The sequence below is a fragment of the Pseudophryne corroboree genome, chromosome 11, assembly GCF_028390025.1.
Source record: "Pseudophryne corroboree isolate aPseCor3 chromosome 11, aPseCor3.hap2, whole genome shotgun sequence".
NCBI lineage: Eukaryota > Metazoa > Chordata > Amphibia > Anura > Myobatrachidae > Pseudophryne > Pseudophryne corroboree.
In genome coordinates this window covers 25,913,279-25,936,099 of record NC_086454.1, presented here as the reverse complement: position 1 = coordinate 25,936,099, position 22,821 = coordinate 25,913,279, and the positions used below count along the sequence as shown (strand labels likewise).

Genomic DNA, 22,821 nt, shown 5'->3' with positions numbered 1-22,821 from the left:
CTGTGACATCACTGCCAGACTCCCCCGTATAATACAGTCACTGTGACATCACTGCCAGACTCCCCTGTATACTGCAGTCACTGTGACATCACTGCCAGACTCCCCCATATAATACAGTCACTGTGACGTCACTGCCAGACTCCCCTGTATAATACAGTCACTGTGACATCACTGCCAGACTCCCCTGTATACTGCAGTCACTGTGACATCACTGCCGGACTCCCCCATATAATACAGTCACTGTGACGTCACTGCCAGACTCCCCCGTATAATACAGTCACTGTGACATCACTGCCAGACTCTCCCATATGATAGTCACTGTGACATCACTGCCAGACTCCCCCATGTATTACAGTCACTGTGATGTCACTGCCAGAATCCCCCGTATAATACAGTCACTGTGACATCACTGCTAGACTCCCCCGTATACTGCAGTCACTGTGACATCACTGCCAGACTCCCCTATATAATACAGTCACTGTGACGTCACTGCCAGACTCCCCCGTATAATACAGTCACTGTGACATCACTGCCAGACTCTCCCATATGATAGTCACTGTGACATCACTGCCAGACTCCCCCATGTATTACAGTCACTGTGACATCACTGCCAGACTCCCCTGTATAATACAGTCACTGTGACATCACTACCAGACTCCCCTGTATACTGCAGTCACTGTGACATCACTGCCAGACTCCCCTGTATACTGCAGTCACTGTGACATCACTGCCAGACTCCCCCATATAATACAGTCACTGCCAGACTCCCCCGTATAATACAGTCACTGTGACATCACTGCCAGACTCCCCCATGTATTACAGTCACTGTGATGTCACTGCCAGAATCCCCCGTATAATACAGTCACCGTGACATCACTGCCAGACTCCCCCATATAATACAGTCACTGTGACGTCACTGCCAGACTCCCCTGTATAATACAGTCACTGTGACATCACTGCCAGACTCCCCTGTATACTGCAGTCACTGTGACATCACTGCCAGACTCCCCCATATAATACAGTCACTGTGACGTCACTGCCAGACTCCCCCGTATAATACAGTCACTGTGACATCACTGCCAGACTCTCCCATATGATAGTCACTGTGACATCACTGCCAGACTCCCCCATGTATTACAGTCACTGTGATGTCACTGCCAGAATCCCCCGTATAATACAGTCACTGTGACATCACTGCTAGACTCCCCCGTATACTGCAGTCACTGTGACATCACTGCCAGACTCCTCCGTATACTGCAGTCACTGTGACATCACTGCCATACTCCCCTATATAATACAGTCACTGTGACATCACTGCCAGACTCCTCTGTATAATACAGTCACTGTGACGTCACTGCCAGAATCCCCCGTATACTACAGTCACTGTGACGTCACTGCCAGACTCCCCCGTATACTACAGACACTTTGACGTCACTGCCAGACTCCCCTGTATAATACAGTCACTGTGACGTCACTGCCAGACTCCCCTGTATAATACAGTCACTGTGACATCGCTGCCAGACTCCCCCATATAATACAGTCACTGTGACATCACTGCCAGACTCCCCTGTATAATACAGTCACTGTGACATCACTGCCAGACTCCCCCATATAATACAGTCACTGTGACATCACTGCCAGACTCCCCCGTATAATACAGTCACTGTGACATCGCTGCCAGACTCCCCCGTATAATACAGTCACTGTGACATCACTGCCAGACTCCCCCGTATAATACAGTCACTGTGACATCGCTGCCAGACTCCCCCATATAATACAGTCACTGTGACATCGCTGCCAGACTCCCCCATATAATACAGTCACTGTGACATCACTGCCAGACTCCCCTGTATAATACAGTCACTGTGACATCGCTGCCAGACTCCCCCATATAATACAGTCACTGTGACATCGCTGCCAGACTCCCCCATATAATACAGTCACTGTGACATCACTGCCAGACTCCCCCGTATAATACAGTCACTGTGACATCACTGCCAGACTCCCCCATATAATACAGTCACTGTGACGTCACTGCCAGACTCCCCCGTATAATACAGTCACTGTGACATCACTGCCAGACTCTCCCGTATAATACAGTCACTGTGACATCACTGCCAGACTCCCCCATATAATACAGTCACTGTGACATCACTGCCATACTCCCCTATATAATACAGACACTGTGACGTCACTGCCAGACTCCCCGTATAATACAGTCACTGTGACATCACTGCCAGACTCCTCTGTATAATACAGTCACTGTGACATCGCTGCCAGACTCCCCTGTATAATACAGTCACTGTGACATCACTGCCAGACTCCTCTGTATAATACAGTCACTGTGACGTCACTGCCAGAATCCCCCGTATACTACAGTCACTGTGACGTCACTGCCAGACTCCCCCGTATACTACAGACACTTTGACGTCACTGCCAGACTCCCCTGTATAATACAGTCACTGTGACATCACTGCCAGACTCCCCTGTATAATACAGTCACTGTGACATCACTGCCAGACTCCCCTGTATAATACAGTCACTGTGACATCGCTGCCAGACTCCCCCGTATAATACAGTCACTGTGACATCGCTGCCAGACTCCCCCGTATAATACAGTCACTGTGACATCACTGCCAGACTCCTCTGTATAATACAGTCACTGTGACGTCACTGCCAGAATCCCCCGTATACTACAGTCACTGTGACGTCACTGCCAGACTCCCCCGTATACTACAGACACTTTGACGTCACTGCCAGACTCCCCTGTATAATACAGTCACTGTGACATCACTGCCAGACTCCCCTGTATAATACAGTCACTGTGACATCGCTGCCAGACTCCCCCGTATAATACAGTCACTGTGACATCGCTGCCAGACTCCCCCGTATAATACAGTCACTGTGACATCACTGCCAGACTCCCCCGTATAATACAGTCACTGTGACATCGCTGCCAGACTCCCCCATATAATACAGTCACTGTGACATCACTGCCAGACTCCCCCATATAATACAGTCACTGTGACATCACTGCCAGACTCTCCCGTATAATACAGTCACTGTGACATCACTGCCAGACTCCCCCATATAATACAGTCACTGTGACATCACTGCCAGACTCCCCGTATAATACAGTCACTGTGACATCACTGCCAGACTCCCCCGTATACTGCAGTCACTGTGACATCACTGCCAGACTCCCCTAAAAAAATACAGTTATTCTGATGTCACTGCCAGGCTCCCCCATATACTACAGTCACTGTGACATCACTGCCAGACTCCCCTGTATACTGCAGTCACTGTGACATCACTGCCAGACTCCCCCATATAATACAGTCACTGTGACGTCACTGCCAGACTCCCCTGTATAATACAGTCACTGTGACATCACTGCCAGACTCCCCTGTATACTGCAGTCACTGTGACATCACTGCCAGACTCCCCCATATAATACAGTCACTGTGACGTCACTGCCAGACTCCCCCGTATAATACAGTCACTGTGACATCACTGCCAGACTCTCCCATATGATAGTCACTGTGACATCACTGCCAGACTCCCCCATGTATTACAGTCACTGTGACATCACTGCCAGACTCCCCTGTATAATACAGTCACTGTGACATCACTGCTAGACTCCCCCGTATACTGCAGTCACTGTGACATCACTGCCAGACTCCTCCGTATACTGCAGTCACTGTGACATCACTGCCATACTCCCCTATATAATACAGACACTGTGACGTCACTGCCAGACTCCCCTGTATAATACAGTCACTGTGACATCACTGCCAGACTCCTCTGTATAATACAGTCACTGTGACGTCACTGCCAGAATCCCCCGTATACTACAGTCACTGTGACGTCACTGCCAGACTCCCCCGTATACTACAGACACTTTGACGTCACTGCCAGACTCCCCTGTATAATACAGTCACTGTGACATCGCTGCCAGACTCCCCCGTATAATACAGTCACTGTGACATCACTGCCAGACTCTCCCGTATAATACAGTCACTGTGACATCACTGCCAGACTCCCCCATATAATACAGTCACTGTGACATCACTGCCAGACTCCCCGTATAATACAGTCACTGTGACATCACTGCCAGACTCCCCCGTATACTGCAGTCACTGTGACATCACTGCCAGACTCCCCTAAAAAAATACAGTTATTCTGATGTCACTGCCAGGCTCCCCCATATACTACAGTCACTGTGACATCACTGCCAGACTCCCCCGTATAATACAGTCACTGTGACATCACTGCCAGACTCCCCTGTATACTGCAGTCACTGTGACATCACTGCCAGACTCCCCCATATAATACAGTCACTGTGACGTCACTGCCAGACTCCCCTGTATAATACAGTCACTGTGACATCACTGCCAGACTCCCCTGTATACTGCAGTCACTGTGACATCACTGCCAGACTCCCCCATATAATACAGTCTAGTGTTCACTCTAGGATTTTTTTAGGGCAGGGTGCTGATCACGGGTAGGGCACATTTTTCATTCGGGAGGGCACATTTTTCATTCGGGAGGGCACATTTTTCGTTCGGGAGGGCACATTTTTCAGTTAGAAGGGCAAAATTAGGTACATACTATAATGCTTGGTCCTCCCATTCCCACATGGTAAAGAATGGGCAGTGGGGCGCAGCTAAAATTTCGGGGCGTTGTTTTTCGTGGGGAAGGGGCACGGCCACATAATAGTGGCAATTCACATTACACCACACAGTAGTGCAGCTAATACACACTGCACCAGGTAGAACCTCCTATACACACTGCACCAGGTAGAACCTCCTATACACACTGCACCAGGCAGAGCACGTTATACATATTGCGCCAGATAGAGCACATTCTACACAATGCACCAGGTAGAGAGCACTGAGAAACATTGCACCAGGTAGAGAGCACCGAGAAACACTGCACCAGGTAGAGAGCACCGAGAAACATTGCACCAGGTAGAGAGCACTGAGAAACACTGCACCAGGTAGAGAGCACCGAGAAACACTGCACCAGGTAGAGAGCACCGAGAAACATTGCACCAGGTAGAGAGCACTGAGAAACACTGCACCAGGTAGAGAGCACCGAGAAACACTGCACCAGGTAGAGAGCACTCAGAAACATTGCACCAGGTAGAGAGCACTGAGAAACATTGCACCAGGTAGAGAGCACAAGACACACTGCACCAGGTAGAGAGCACTGAGAAACACTGCACCAGATAGAGAGCACTGAGAAACATTGCACCAGGTAGAGAGCACTGAGAAACATTGCACCAGGTAGAGAGCACTGAGAAACATTGCACCAGGTAGAGAGCACAAGACACACTGCACCAGGTAGAGAGCACTGAGAAACACTGCACCAGATAGAGAGCACTGAGAAACACTGCACCAGGTAGAGAGCACTGAGAAACATTGCACCAGGTAGAGAGCACTGAGAAACATTGCACCAGGTAAAGAGCACAAGACACACTGCCCCAGGTAGGGCACATTTTTGATCTCCGCTTTTTTTGTGCCAATCTTACATACTGGGGGCTGATGCTGCGGGTCCCCCCTCACACACCGCGGAGCTGGTTGAAAATGGCCACCACACTGATCCATGTACACAGATGAGGGAGGGCTGGGTTTGTCTCGGCGGGAGAGGCAAACCCTGCCCTCCTGTCTCATCAGATCATGAGCAGACCTATAGTCTGCTCACAGAGGAGGGGAGCTGCGACGGCTGACAGCTAAGGATGGGCAGGACGAGGCGGGCGGGACGCGGAGGTCTCTGTCTCTCATGCAGGGAGACACAGTGATCGCACTGAGCCAAAAAAAAAGTGGGTCCCAGGGACCCTTCAGTTTTAAAAATGTGGGTCCTACTTCAGTTTCTGGGTCCCATAGCAACGTATGCTTTTGAGCTCCCCTTATGCCTCCCCACATAGCATTAGACCACCCCACATGGTAGATAGCAGTTATGGCAGTATTGGGGGGAAAATAGAGGGTTAAGTGCAGGTAGTGCTGTAGGCAGTGTTAGGGGTAGGGAGGCATCAGTACCCAGGATTCGGTGCTTCCTGCTCCCCGTCAACTTTTAAGATCAGCTTCTCTGTGTCCTTGTTGAAGCCCTACCGCTATAACACGAGGTGTGTGCGTATGCTGGGCACTGTCTGAGTATGGGGTGTGTGCGTATGCTGGGCACTGCTTTGGTTTGGGGATTGTTTGTGTGTATGCTGAGCACTGTGTGGGTGTGGCAGTTGTGTCTATGCTGAGCACTGTGTGTGGATATGGGAGTTTATGTATGCTGGTCACTGTGTATAGGGGGATGTATCCTGGGCACTGTGGGTATGGAGTACCCATATGCTAGGCGCTTTGGGGGGGGGGAGAATGAGCAATGTGTGGGAATGGGATGTGCGTATGATGGCCACTGTGCAGGTGTGTGGGTATAGAGGGTGCTATGAGCATTGTAAGTGTGTATAATGAGTACTGTGTGGGTATAGAGCATTATGAGAGCTGTGGGGGGTGTATAATGGGCCCTGTGTGGTATAGGGGTGTGCATATGATGGGCGCTGTGTGGTATGGGTGTGCGTATGATGGTCACTATGGGGGTGTGCATATTGGACATTGTGTGGGTTTAGAGGGTTTTATGAGTTCTGGCGGGTGTATTATAATGAGCACTGTGTGGGCATGGGGTGTGTGTATGATGGGCACTGTGGGGGTGTGAATACTGAGCACTGTGTGGGTATGGGGGTATAATGGGTGCAGTAGTGGTGGTAGCAGGGGACAGGATGGGTGCAGCAATGGTGGTAGCAGGGGGCAGGATGGGTGCAATAATGCTAGGGGGTAGGATAGGTGCAGTAGTGGTAGCAGGGGGTAAGATAGGTGCAGCAGTGGTAGGGGGTAAGATAGGTGCAGCAGTGGTAGGAGGCAGGATGGGTGCAGCAGTGGTGGTAGCAGGGGGCAGGATGGGTGCAGTAGTGGTAGGGGGTAGGATAGGTGCAGTAGTGGTAGCAGGGGGTAAGATAGGTGCAGCAGTGGTAGCAGGGGGTAAGATAGGTGCAGCAGTGGTAGGAGGCAGGATGGGTGCAGTAGTGGTAGGGGGTAGGATAGGTGCAGTAGTGGTAGCAGGGGGTAAGATAGGTGCAGCAGTGGTAGCAGGGGGTAAGATAGGTGCAGCAGTGGTAGGAGGCAGGATGGGTGCAGTAGTGGTAGGGGGTAGGATAGGTGCAGTAGTGGTAGGGGGTAGGATAGGTGCAGTAGTGGTAGCAGGGGGTAAGATAGGTGTAGCAGTGGTAGGAGGCAGGATGGGTGCAGCAGTGGTGGTAGCAGGGGGCAGGATGGGTGCAGTAGTGGTAGGGGGTAGGATAGGTGCAGTAGTGGTAGCAGGGGGTAAGATAGGTGCAGCAGTGGTAGGAGGCAGGATGGGTGCAGTAGTGGTGGTAGCAGGGGGCAGGATGGGGGCAGTAGTGGTAGCAGAGTATAAGATAGGTGCAGTAGTGGTAGCAGGGGGCAGGATGGGTGCAGTAGTGGTAGCAGGGTATAAGATAGGTGCAGTAGTGGTAGCAGGGGGCAGGATGGGTGCAGTAGTGGTAGCAGGTGGTAAGATAGGTGCAGTAGTGGTAGCAGGGTATAAGATAGGTGCAGTAGTGGTAGCAGGGTATAAGATAGGTGCAGTAGTGGTAGCAGGGGGCAGGATGGGTGCAGTAGTGGTAGCAGGGTATAAGATAGGTGCAGTAGTGGTAGCAGGGGGCAGGATGGGTGCAGTAGTGGTAGCAGGGTATAAGATAGGTGCAGTAGTGGTAGCAGGGGGCAGGATGGGTGCAGTAGTGGTAGCAGGGTATAAGATAGGTGCAGTAGTGGTAGCAGGGGGCAGGATGGGTGCAGTAGTGGTAGCAGGGGGTAAGATAGTTGCAGCAGTGGTAGGAGGCAGGATGGGTGCAGTAGTGGTAGCAGGGGGTAAGATAGGTGCAGCAGTGGTAGGAGGCAGGATGGGTGCAGTAGTGGTGGTAGCAGGGGGCAGGATGGGGGCAGTAGTGGTAGCAGGGTATAAGATAGGTGCAGTAGTGGTAGCAGGGGGCAGGATGGGTGCAGTAGTGGTAGCAGGGGGTAAGATAGGTGCAGTAGTGGTAGCAGGGGGCAGGATGGGTGCAGTAGTGGTAGCAGGGTATAAGATAGGTGCAGTAGTGGTAGCAGGGGGCAGGATGGGTGCAGTAGTGGTAGCAGGTGGTAAGATAGGTGCAGTAGTGGTAGCAGGGTATAAGATAGGTGCAGTAGTGGTAGCAGGGGGCAGGATGGGTGCAGTAGTGGTAGCAGGGTATAAGATAGGTGCAGTAGTGGTAGCAGGGGGCAGGATGGGTGCAGTAGTGGTAGCAGGGGGTAAGATAGGTGCAGCAGTGGTAGGAGGCAGGATGGGTGCAGTAGTGGTAGCAGGGGGTAAGATAGGTGCAGCAGTGGTAGGAGGCAGGATGGGTGCAGTAGTGGTGGTAGCAGGGGGCAGGATGGGGGCAGTAGTGGTAGCAGGGTATAAGATAGGTGCAGTAGTGGTAGCAGGGGGCAGGATGTGAAACTAAAGATTTATCACCATTCCCCCAGGTCGCAGCGTTCTGACCTCTTGGTACTTTGCGGTCGTGGTGCCCGACCGCACTGCCATGTCCCGCTCGGCCCCAGCTCATGTTCTCTGCAGCAGACCCACCGGGCTGCCCGTGGTGAAGGCGCTCCTCTCCTTCTCCTCGGCTCCCTCCTGCATCTTCCATTCTCCTGTCATCGTGATGTCCGCGCCCGGTTGCCACCAGCACATTCAATGGGTTGGAGATCAGCGCAGGGAGGAGGGACCGACGTCTCAGGTGGAGCTTGGATTGGGAGACGCTGCCGGCAGCAATTGGATGTTGAGAAGCTGCCGGCGGCTATTGGCTGGTGAGGCAGGGCTTGAGGATTTCTATTGGCTGTGAGGCGGCGGTCAGCAAAAAACAGCGCGTCCTGCCGGACCCGCTCACTTTTAAAATCCGAGTCCCTCTTTGCGATCACTGCAGTGTGCTTAATGTGTCCGGCGGGCAGCAAAGTGCGGGGCGGGAGGGCGCACACAAACGGGCAGGGCGGCATTCAGGTGTCTAAAAAAGGGGCAGGGCGCAGCGCCCTGTGAAAGACACCTAGAGTGAACACTACAGTCACTGTGACGTCACTGCCAGACTCCCCCGTATAATACAGTCACTGTGACATCACTGCCAGACTCTCCCATATGATAGTCACTGTGACATCACTGCCAGACTCCCCCATGTATTACAGTCACTGTGATGTCACTGCCAGAATCCCCCGTATAATACAGTCACTGTGACATCACTGCTAGACTCCCCCGTATACTGCAGTCACTGTGACATCACTGCCAGACTCCCCTATATAATACAGTCACTGTGACGTCACTGCCAGACTCCCCCGTATAATACAGTCACTGTGACATCACTGCCAGACTCTCCCATATGATAGTCACTGTGACATCACTGCCAGACTCCCCCATGTATTACAGTCACTGTGACATCACTGCCAGACTCCCCTGTATAATACAGTCACTGTGACATCACTACCAGACTCCCCTGTATACTGCAGTCACTGTGACATCACTGCCAGACTCCCCTGTATACTGCAGTCACTGTGACATCACTGCCAGACTCCCCCATATAATACAGTCACTGCCAGACTCCCCCGTATAATACAGTCACTGTGACATCACTGCCAGACTCTCCCATATGATAGTCACTGTGACATCACTGCCAGACTCCCCCATGTATTACAGTCACTGTGATGTCACTGCCAGAATCCCCCGTATAATACAGTCACAGTGACATCACTGCCAGACTCCCCTGTATACTGCAGTCACTGTGACATCACTGCCAGACTCCCCCATATAATACAGTCACTGTGACGTCACTGCCAGACTCCCCCGTATAATACAGTCACTGTGACATCACTGCCAGACTCTCCCATATAATACAGTCACTGTGACGTCACTGCCAGACTCCCCTGTATAATACAGTCACTGTGACATCACTGCCAGACTCCCCTGTATACTGCAGTCACTGTGACATCACTGCCAGACTCCCCCATATAATACAGTCACTGTGACGTCACTGCCAGACTCCCCCGTATAATACAGTCACTGTGACATCACTGCCAGACTCTCCCATATGATAGTCACTGTGACATCACTGCCAGACTCCCCCATGTATTACAGTCACTGTGATGTCACTGCCAGAATCCCCCGTATAATACAGTCACTGTGACATCACTGCTAGACTCCCCCGTATACTGCAGTCACTGTGACATCACTGCCAGACTCCTCCGTATACTGCAGTCACTGTGACATCACTGCCATACTCCCCTATATAATACAGACACTGTGACGTCACTGCCAGACTCCCCTGTATAATACAGTCGCTGTGACATCACTGCCAGACTCCTCTGTATAATACAGTCACTGTGACGTCACTGCCAGAATCCCCCGTATACTACAGTCACTGTGACGTCACTGCCAGACTCCCCCGTATACTACAGACACTTTGACGTCACTGCCAGACTCCCCTGTATAATACAGTCACTGTGACATCGCTGCCAGACTCCCCCGTATAATACAGTCACTGTGACATCGCTGCCAGACTCCCCCATATAATACAGTCACTGTGACGTCACTGCCAGACTCCCCCATATAATACAGTCACTGTGACGTCACTGCCAGACTCCCCCGTATAATACAGTCACTGTGACATCACTGCCAGACTCCCCCGTATAATACAGTCACTGTGACATCACTGCCAGACTCTCCCGTATAATACAGTCACTGTGACATCACTGCCAGACTCCCCCATATAATACAGTCACTGTGACATCACTGCCAGACTCCCCGTATAATACAGTCACTGTGACATCACTGCCAGACTCCCCCGTATACTGCAGTCACTGTGACATCACTGCCAGACTCCCCTAAAAAAATACAGTTATTCTGATGTCACTGCCAGGCTCCCCCATATACTACAGTCACTGTGACATCACTGCCAGACTCCCCCGTATAATACAGTCACTGTGACATCACTGCCAGACTCCCCTGTATACTGCAGTCACTGTGACATCACTGCCAGACTCCCCCATATAATACAGTCACTGTGACGTCACTGCCAGACTCCCCTGTATAATACAGTCACTGTGACATCACTGCCAGACTCCCCTGTATACTGCAGTCACTGTGACATCACTGCCAGACTCCCCCATATAATACAGTCACTGTGACGTCACTGCCAGACTCCCCCGTATAATACAGTCACTGTGACATCACTGCCAGACTCTCCCATATGATAGTCACTGTGACATCACTGCCAGACTCCCCCATGTATTACAGTCACTGTGATGTCACTGCCAGAATCCCCCGTATAATACAGTCACTGTGACATCACTGCTAGACTCCCCCGTATACTGCAGTCACACTGACATCACTGCCAGACTCCCCCATATAATACAGTCACTGTGACGTCACTGCCAGACTCCCCCGTATAATACAGTCACTGTGACATCACTGCCAGACTCTCCCATATGATAGTCACTGTGACATCACTGCCAGACTCCCCAATGTATTACAGTCACTGTGACATCACTGCCAGACTCCCCTGTATAATACAGTCACTGTGACATCACTGCCAGACTCCCCTGTATACTGCAGTCACTGTGACATCACTGCCAGACTCCCCTGTATACTGCAGTCACTGTGACATCACTGCCAGACTCCCCCATATAATACAGTCACTGCCAGACTCCCCCGTATAATACAGTCACTGTGACATCACTGCCAGACTCTCCCATATGATAGTCACTGTGACATCACTGCCAGACTCCCCCATGTATTACAGTCACTGTGATGTCACTGCCAGAATCCCCCGTATAATACAGTCACTGTGACATCACTGCTAGACTCCCCCGTATACTGCAGTCACTGTGACATCACTGCCAGACTCCTCCGTATACTGCAGTCACTGTGACATCACTGCCAGACTCCCCTAAAAAAATACAGTTATTCTGATGTCACTGCCAGGCTCCCCCATATACTACAGTTACTGTGACATCACTGCCAGACTCCCCAGTATACTGCAGAAACTGTGATGTCACTGCCAGGCTCCCCCATATAATGTTGTCACTGTGATGTCACTGCCAGGCTTCCCAGTATACTGCAGAAACTGTGATGTCACTGCCAGGCTCCCCCATATAATATAGTCACTGTGATGTCACTGCCAGACTCCACCCGTATACTACAGTAACTGTGATGTCACTGCCAGACTCCCCCATATATTACAGTCACCGTGATGTCACTGCCAGGCTCCCCCATATATTAAAGTCACTGTGATGTCACTGCCAGGTCCGCTCATATACTGCAGTCACTGTGATGTCACTGCCAGACTCCCCATATTATACAGTCACTGTGACATCACTGCCAGACTCCACCCGTATACTACAGTCACTGTGACGTCACTGCCCGACTCCTTTGTATAATACAGTCACTGTGATGTCACTGCCAGGTTCGCTCATATACTGCAGTCACTGTGATGTCATTGCCAGACTTCCCCGTATTATACAGTCACTGCCAGACAGGAAGTGGTTAAAATACCGCTAGTCGGGATCCCGGCGGTCACAGTGCCAACGCTAGAATCACGACTAGCGGTGAAATGCTGCCGCCTCTGTAATACCGGCGACACAGGCTATTCTCCCTCTGTGGATGTCCACGACACCCATAGAGGGAGAAAATAACTTATATAACAAAACGATAATTAGGAGCGCTTGTGTATATATATTATGTGTAGAACGCACATACCTGTTAAAAAAGAAAAGGGTTATTTTGAATGTTACAGCTCTTTTGTAATTAATTGGTAGAACGGAGATAATTAGCGGTATAATTAGCAGTGTATCCGGGTTGTTATGGACAGTCTCTATATGCGGGTAATACTTTCCCTACTGTCCCTAACTGTACCTCTTGCGGCTTGATGTTCCAGCCTGTCCGGCCGCCGCAGTTGTAACAGGTCCCGTCTTTGCTGCTGCTCCGGCCGCTTCGGCTTGATTTCCCGGTGCGGCTTTTAATTCCCGAGTGACTTGGAGAAGTCACGGTGAAGGACGGAGGACGGAGGAGCCCTGCCAGTGCATGCAAACGCTGACACGCTCGGGAATTAAAAGCCGCACGGGGGAAATCAGGCCGAAGCGGCCGGAGCAGCAGCAAAGACGGGACCTGTTACAACTGCGGCGGCCGGACAGGCTGGAACATCAAGCCGCAAGAGGTAGAGTTAGGGACAGTAGGGAAAGTATTACCCGCATATAGAGACTGTCCATAACAACCCGGATACACTGCTAATTATACCGCTAATTATCTCCGTTCTACCAATTAATTACAAAAGAGCTGTAACATTCAAAATAACCCTTTTCTTTTTTAACAGGTATGTGCGTTCTACACATAATATATATACACAAGCGCTCCTAATTATCGTTTTGTTATATAGTTTATTATTATATGGAGCTGCTGACATAATAAATACAAGCGCGGCAATTTTTTCCAATATCAAGAGAAAATAACTTGTCCGCATCATGGCGAGCGCAGAGATCCCGCAAGAGGCTTTCTAGTGCTCGCCCCGCTGCCGGCATACTGGTGGCCGGGATGATGTTGTTGGTATCCGGCTGCCAGTAATTCATACTGAACCCTGCCGTACACCCCTAAATAATATAGGGGTATATTTACTAAGCCTTAGATGGAGATGAAGTACCAGCCAACCAGCTCCTAACTATCATTTTTCAAACCCAGCCTGTGACATGGCAGTTAGGAGCTGATTGGCTGGTAATTTATCTCCGTCCACTTTATCTCCATCCAAACATCCAAAGCTTCGTAAATAGACCCCAAAGTCACTGCCAGACTTCCTAGTATAATACAGTCACTGTGACATCACTGCCAGACTCCCTTGTATAATACAGTCACTGTGATGTCACTGCCAGACTCCCTCATATACTGCAGTCACTGTGATGTCACTGCCAGACTTCCTTGTATAATACAGTCACTGTGATGTCACTGCCAGGTTCACTCATATACTGCAGTCACTGTGATGTCACTGCCAGACTTCCTTGTATAATACAGTCACTGTGACATCACTGCCAGACTCCCTTGTATAATACAGTCACTGTGATGTCACTGCCAGACTCCCTCATATACTGCAGTCACTGTGATGTCACTGCCAGACTTCCTTGTATAATACAGTCACTGTGACATCACTGCCAGACTCCCTTGTATAATACAGTCACTGTGACGTCACTGCCAGGTTCACTCATATACTGCAGTCACTGTGATGTCACTGCCAGACTTCCTTGTATAATACAGTCACTGTGATGTCACTGCCAGACTCCCTCATATACTGCAGTCACTGTGATGTCACTGCCAGACTTCCTTGTATAATACAGTCACTGTGACATCACTGCCAGACTCCCTTGTATAATACAGTCACTGTGACGTGACTGCCAGGTTCACTCATATACTGCAGTCACTGTGATGTCACTGCCAGACTTCCTTGTATAATACAGTCACTGTGATGTCACTGCCAGACTCCCTCATATACTGCAGTCACTGTGATGTCACTGCCAGACTCCTCCTTATACTACAGTCACTGTGATGTCACTGCCAGACTCCCTCATATACTGCAGTCACTGTGATGTCACTGCCAGACTCCCTCATATACTGCAGTCACTGTGATGTCACTGACAGACTCCCCCTTATACTACAGTCACTGTGATGTCACTGCCAGACTTCCTTGTATAATACAGTCACTGTGACGTCACTGCCAGGTTCACTCATATACTGCAGTCACTGTGATGTCACTGCCAGACTTCCTTGTATAATACAGTCACTGTGATGTCACTGCCAGACTCCCTCATATACTGCAGTCACTGTGATGTCACTGCCAGACTCCTCCTTATACTACAGTCACTGTGATGTCACTGCCAGACTCCCTCATATACTGCAGTCACTGTGATGTCACTGCCAGACTCCCTCATATACTGCAGTCACTGTGATGTCACTGCCAGACTCCCTCATATACTGCAGTCACTGTGATGTCACTGCCAGACTCCTCCTTATACTACAGTCACTGTGATGTCACTGCCAGACATCCCCGCATAATACAGTCTCTGTGACGTCACTGCCAGACTTCCTTGTATAATACAGTCAATGTGACATCACTGTCAGACTTCCTTGTATAATACAGTCACTATGATGTCATTGCCAGGTTCACTCATATACTGCAGTCAAGGTGATGTCACTGCTATACTCCTCCTTATACTACAGTCAATGTGATGCACTGCCAGACTTCCTTGTATAATACAGTCACTGTGACGTCACTGCCAGACTTCCTTGTATAATACAGTCACTGTGACGTCACTGCCAGACTTCCTTGTATAATACAGTCAATGTGATGTCACTGCCAGACTCCCATGTATAATAGTCACTGTGACATCACTGTCAGACTTCCTTGTATAATACAGTCAATGTGATGTCCTCCTTATACTACAGTCACTGTGATGTCCTCCATATACTACAGTCACTGTGATGTCACTGCCAGACACCCTCATATACTGCAGTCACTGTGATGTCACTGCCAGACACCCTCATATACTGCAGTCACTGTGATGTCACTGCCAGGCACCCCCGCATAATACAGTCTCTGTGCTGTCACTGCTGGCAGAATAATTTATGTCCATGTGTATCCAGCGGCTCATACATACGGCATTAGGATAGATACTGAGAATTACATCTAGCTATACAATACAGATTAAAATGTGCAGGTGTACAGCATAAGAAAAGAAACTGAGATTAAAGCCAGGTACACACTTAAGTGATGTCGGCACAATATGCCGTTTCGTAACAACATATTGCCTACATCGCTCAGTGTGTACGGGGGATTGTGCGCTTCCGCGGACGGTAGCGATGGGGGCTTGGTTGTATGTTCTGCTCATAAAACCAACCGTTGTCACTAGCGTCCTGTATTATGCTAATGAAGGACGGAACATGTTTATTCTGACCTTCATTATCATCGCCCCAGTGTGTACATACAATCTAGTGCTGACGGGGATTCGTTACGACATTGGACCGAATCCCCGTCGCTCTAGTGTGTACCCAGCATTACATCTAGTTTTACATGAGAATTGGTATTGGGCAGCCCTCCATACATACAGCATAAGAGATACTGAGAATTACATACAATTCACAAGAAGTGGTACTGGGCGTCCATTCATAAATACAACATAAGAACAGGTACTGAGAATTACATGCAATACATGAGAAATTGTACTTAGAAGCTGGCCATACAAACACCATAAGAAGCGATACTAAGAATGGCATCTGGGTATACAATACATGAGAGGTAGTACTGGGCAGCTCTTCATTCATATGCCATGAGAACAGATACTGAGAATTGCATACAATACATGTGAAATGGTGCTGAGAAACTGCCTATGCATACACCATAAGAAAATAAACTGAGAATTGCATTCAATACATGAGAAGTGGTACTGAGAAACTGCCTATGCATACACCATAAGAAAATAAACTGAGAATTGCATTCAATACATGAGAAGTGGTACTGAGAAACTGCCTATGCATACACCATAAGAAAATAAACTGAGAATTGCATTCAATACATGAGAAGTGGTACTGAGAAACTGCCTATTCATACACCATAAGAAAATAAACTGAGAATTGCATTCAATACATGAGAAGTGGTACTGAGAAGCTGCCTATGCATACACCATAAGAAAATAAACTGAGAATTACATACAATACACGAGAAGTGGTACTGAGAAACTGCCTATGCATACACCATAAGAAAAGATACTGAGAATTACATACAATACATGAGAAGTGGTACTGAGAAACTGCCTATGCATACACCATAAGAAAATAAACTGAGAATTGCATTAAATACATGAGAAGTGGTACTGAGAAACTGCCTATGCATACACCATAAGAAAAGATACTGAGAATTACATACAATACATGAGAAGTGGTACTGAGAAACTGCCTATGCATACACCATAAGAAAATAAACTGAGAATTGCATTCAATACATGAGAAGTGGTACTGAGAAACTGCCTATGCATACACCATAAGAAAAGATACTGAGAATTACATACAATACATGAGAAGTGGTACTGAGAAACTGCCTATTCATACACCATAAGAAAATAAACTGAGAATTGCATACAATACATGAGAAGTGGTACTGAGAAACTGCCTATGCATACATCAAAGGAAAATAAACTGAGAATTGCATTCAATACATGAGAAGTGGTACTGAGAAACTGCCTATGCATACACCATAAGAAAATAAACTGAGCATTGCATACAATACATGAGAAGTGGTACTGAGAAGCTGCCTATGCATACACCATAAGAAAAGATACTGAGAATTACATACAATACATGAGAAGTGGTACTTGGCCGCCATCCACGCATACGCCATGGGAACAGATACTGAGATTTGCAGACAGTATATGAGAATTGGCTCTGGGCAGTTTTCCGTATAAAAGTAGGAGTAGATTGTGGGTAGTGTCGGCATGCAGAAGCAGGGAAGTGGTACTGTGCTGTCAGTGTGTGAATATGGGCAGCCAGACCTTCTGTGTATTGTGCAATGTGAGATTCCCCAGTCCTGTTGTCACCGCTCTGTATTTCACCTGTCGCCTTCTGTTTTCTTTAGATTGAGAACATTGATGCCTGCCTGAGCTTCCTGGCAGCCAAGGGAATTAACATACAAGGACTGTCATCCGAGGGTGAGTCCGTAGAGTCTCTGCCTGACTGTCTGAGAGAGCGTCAGCCTCACCTCCCCATGTAGGGATCGTCTCTCATGGTCATTACTAGGCTGTCTACAGCTGTACGTGACCTGTGCCACCCAACTTTCTATATCCTAATCACATAGCATACTGTATATATGGGCATCATCGTACCATCCTGGCCTATTGTCACGTGTCACCTGTATACACAAGCAGGATTATCCACCCGGGGGTAGTATGTAATCACTTTGCTGGCATAATTGGACATGAATTACACTATGCATCACAGATACACGCCAAATAGTACCTTTGTGCAAGAGAAGGAGCAGAGAGACTCACCAGGAGTTATCCAACCCAGTAAATAATCATTGGAAGAGACTCCACTGTTAGCAATACTGTACTTGTATCATACACTTAGGTCATCAAATGAGGAGTCTGAATGTAAACATCTCTATACCACCGATCTTTGGGGGCAATTCAGACCTGATCGGTGCTGTGCGTTTTTGCACAGCGTGCGATCAGATCTGAACTGCGCTTGCATATGCACCGCAATGCGCAGGCGCGACGGACGGCTTCAAAGTGGATCGCCGGTCAGCGACGGGTTTGTGCGAAGGATTCATTCGCACGGGCGATCGCAAGGAGATTGACAGGAAGAAGGCGTTTGTCGGTGGCAACTGACCGTTTTCAGGGACTGTCTGGAAAAACGCAGGCGGTATCAAGCGTTTGCAGGGAGGGTTACTGACCCAACCAGCGTGATGTGATCGCAGCGGCTGAGTAAGTTCTGGGCTGTACAGAGACTGCACAAAATAAGTTTGAGCAGCTCTGCTACACATGCGATCGCACACTTGCACAGCTAAAATACACTCCCCCTGTAGGCGGCGACTATCTGATCGCAGCAGTGCAAAAATCGCTGCCCAGCGATCAGGTCTGAATTACCCTCTTTGTATCCTATAACGAGTTTCCTTTATCTTTCTGTATTCTCTTGATAGTATTCTCCATATTGTTACCATAAAAACACTATAGAAGTATGTCCTGACAGTGGAGCACAGAATCTCTATATTGTTCTATTACACTATGGTGGTCATTCCGAGTTGATTGCTAGCTGCATTTGTTCGCAGCGCAGCGATCAAGCTCAAAAACGGCAGTTCTGCACATGCGTATGCGGCGCAATGCGCACGCGCGACGTACGGGCACAACGAACGATGCAGTTTTGCACAGGGTCTAGCGATGCATTTCAGTCGCACTGATTGCCGCAGAGTGATTGGCATGAAGTGGGCATTTCTGGGTGGCAACTGACCGTTTTCAGGGAGTGTTCGGAAAAACGCAGGTGTGGCTGGGCGAACGCTGGGCGGGTGTGTGACGTCAAATCCGGAACTGAATAGTCTGAAGTGTTCGCAAGCGCTGAGTAGGTTTTGAGCTACTCTGAAACTACACCAAAATTTTTTGCAGGCGCTCTGCAATAAAAACGTTTGCACTTCTGCTAAGCTTAAATACACTCCCAGTGGGCGGCGGCATAGCGTTTGCACGGCTGCTAAAAACTGCTAGCGAGCGATCAACTTGGAATGACCCCCTATGTACGTATGGGTATGTATGTTTTTTTTTTTTCTTCTAATTTTGCTTTTTGGACTAATACACCAGCAAATAAGTCACTTTATCAGGGGATTGAAAAGAAAGTAAAAAATCATTTAACTGTACAATGCAAACTAAATATTTATTGATGTATAACTACTTATGTAAGTGTATTGTAGTGGGATAATCTGCGTTCATACAAATCTGGTATTATATGATCAATGGCCCTCATTCCGAGTTGTTCGCTCGTTAGCTGCTAAGACGCCGCCTACTGGGAGTGAATCTTAGCATAGCAGAATTGCGAACGCAAGATTAGCAGAATTGCGATTAGAAATTTCTTTGCAGTTTCTGAGTAGCTTGAGACTTACTCTGACACTGCGATCAGTTCAGTCAGTTTCGTTCCTGGTTTGACGTCACAAACACACCCAGCGTTCGCCCAGACACTCCCCCGTTTCTCCAGCCACTCCCGCGTTTTTCCCAGAAACGGCTGCGTTTTTTCACACACATCCATAAAACGGCCAGTTTCCGCCCAGAAACACCCACTTCCTGTCAATCACACTCCGATCACCAGAACGAAGAAATTTCTCAGTTAAGCCGTGAGTAAAATACCAATCTTTTTAGCAAATTTACTTGGCGCAGGCGCACTGCGAACGTTGCGCATGCGCAGTTTGCGACTAATCGCACCGATGCGAAGAAAAATAACGAGTGAACAACTCGGAATGAGCTAGAAAGGATGTGCTCTGCCCCTAGTGTCTGTAACTGGTATTGCAGGTCATTTTTTTTTAATTTTTAATAATCGTATTATATAATAATATTATATATATATATATATATATATATATATATAATTTTAATTATATAATAATAATAATAATAATAATTAATATTATATATTATGTAATATAGCACTTTTCTCCAGATGGACTCAAGAAGCTTATTTGTTGTTTTTAATGATGATTATTTGCATAATATTTCTTTATACTGACTATTAAATGTGCATAATGATTTAGGGACCTATTTATCAAGTTAATTTTTCATAAATGATGTAGAAACTACAGCTTTTGCATAATTTTATGTCAGTGCTATTAGCCTAATGCAGGAGATTTCACAGATATCTCCTACAGAAGGCTAATTAGCACTGCAGACCGCAGTACGCATTATTATCAATGGGGGCTGCAATCTGACCCCTATGTACCAAGTTTGGCCCTGTTAGTTCACACCATGGGCCAGATTCAGCTTGAGTTATAGTTTTGCGAAAAATCGCGAAACTACAACTCCTTTCTGTAGCATGCGGGTAGCCGCCAAGCGCAGGATAAGGCCGCCCTGCTAAAATGCGATCGCCCGCTGCCTTGTCACCGCCCCCCCCCCCCCCCCCCCACAGGACTTAGATTGCGGCTGTGTGCGATCACAATCTCAGTCCTCACGCATGCACAGAAGTGCGGAAATCACTGAATACCGATTTCCGCACTTCTGCGTGTCATGCTGATTCAAGCCCAATTTTCAGATGGAGTAATCTCTTTAAACCTATGGAGGCGGATTCACCGGTGATAGATCTTCCAATGCCTCCGACCGTCTCGTGAATCTGTCACTGTGCATGCGTAGCGTCAGATTCCCCGGAGGAGTCTTTCACAAATGTTAAATACTTCTCCAATATGCAGAGAAGTCACTTGCAGAGACAGTAGATAACGCTACCGCTGTCTCTGCGAGTTTCACTCAGTGCATAGCGGAGGTATTTTCATTGACCATATCCATTGCAGTATGGATTGTTCATACCTAGGACCCTTGTAGCTTTATAACCCTGTAGAAATCTAGTACAAGGTGTATTTAAAGTTCTGTGTCAATATGATGAATTTGTAGAGGCGATTATTATATTCTCTATGGGGGTCATTCAGACCTGATCGCTCGCTAGCGTTTTTTGCAGCGCTGCGATCAGTTCAGAACTGCGCATGCGTATGCACCGCAATACGCAGTCACGTCGCACAGGTACAAAGAGGATCGGCACTCAGCGATGGGTTTGTGCGAAGAATCCATTTGCACGGGCGATCACAAGGAGATTGACAGGAAGAGGGGCGTTTGTGGGTGGTAACTGACCGTTTTCATAGAGCGTCTGGAAAAACGCAGGCGTATCCAAGCGTTTGCAGGGAGGGTGTTTGACGTCAATTCCGGTCCCGGACATGCTGATGTGATCGCAGCGGCTGAGTAAGTCCTGGGCTGCGCACAGACTGCACAAGATCTGTTTGTACAGTTCTGCTACACATGCGATCGCACACTTGCAAAGCGAAAATACACTCCCCTAGGGGCGGCGACTATCTGATCGCAGGACTGCAAAAAAAGCCTAGCGAGTGATCATCCATTGTAGTGGGAGAAGTTAATATTCTGCCCATTGTCACCTCATCAGTGCCATGACATCGGATCTTATTAATAAACCAATCATACTGTTGCAGAAATCACTTTTTGTACAGCAAATGATTAGAAATTGGACATAGCCTGATTGATTTGTCATGTCTGGCGCGCTAGGAGTACAGAGGCGAGCCCGTGCTCTATGTTCATTTCAGTTCTCTCCTAGAGCAAGCAAAATATTGCAATCCAAGGGGATTAAACTTGTCACGTTGTGGATTGACAAAGTAAGCGCAGATTATTGTCCTTTCCCGGGGCACTTCAGCTATTAATTGTCTGGATTGAAACTTGAAGGGAGAGGTTTCACGTTCTTCTCGGAGTAGAATGGTCTCTTTGTCTCTGCGGAATTCCGGCCTCCAGAAATAGGTGCTGGATTTGGTGTCACACTATTTCTGTGACACAAGTGTGAGGCTGGAAATACAGCAGTAAAGTTGTTACACCAGTTGTGCGGGCACAAAAATAAGTGTCGGCACGGAGTACATGCACAAAATATCTTGATCCACGCACATATCGAATAGCACGACCGCGAGCTTACGCTGGCATGTGACACTTGGCAAATTCTGAGCGGAATTGCTGCTACCAGAAGGTGTAACACCCTCGTGCGACTGTGATCCGGTGTGTGCATCCTTATTTGGTGACTTTTTTAATATATGTTTTTAAATGAATGTTTAGTCTTCTATATCATAAACGTAAACCTCTCCATGTATAAGAACTTCTCGCTACTGTCTTTCATATTCTTGTTTTGTTATACTGTATACATTTTGGCTTCCTCACTGGTTCCCGTTTTGACTTTTATTTATTTTGATTCAACATAATAATTTGTAGCGTGTGTCATCACAACACTTTGTGTTGTTGCTGCGTGCCGCTGGGCCTGCCCAGGTCTGGGCACCTGGCAAGAGTTTATTTGAACTAAACTTAAACCTAAGATAATATTTTGATAGCGTAGAGAGAGAGGGAATTGCATTGCGTAACCGGCCGTTGATGGGCGTAACAGCTGTGTTTACGCAGAACGTTATTTATAAGTGAGTCACCGGCAGTGCCATGTACA

At 48.2% G+C, this 22,821-nt stretch overlaps 1 protein-coding gene across 9 annotated transcripts in view; it reads left to right on the top strand.

The window, feature by feature from the left end:
* The window catches only part of NAV2 (neuron navigator 2), a 708,207-nt gene that overhangs the window by 493,188 nt on the left and 192,198 nt on the right, over window positions 1-22,821 (top strand). For all 9 annotated transcript variants that reach the window (XM_063946386.1, XM_063946388.1, XM_063946385.1 and 6 more), the window contains one exon: window positions 17,735-17,807. In XM_063946386.1, the coding sequence (XP_063802456.1) occupies window positions 17,735-17,807 (73 nt within the window). The remainder of the gene's footprint in view (window positions 1-17,734; window positions 17,808-22,821) is intronic.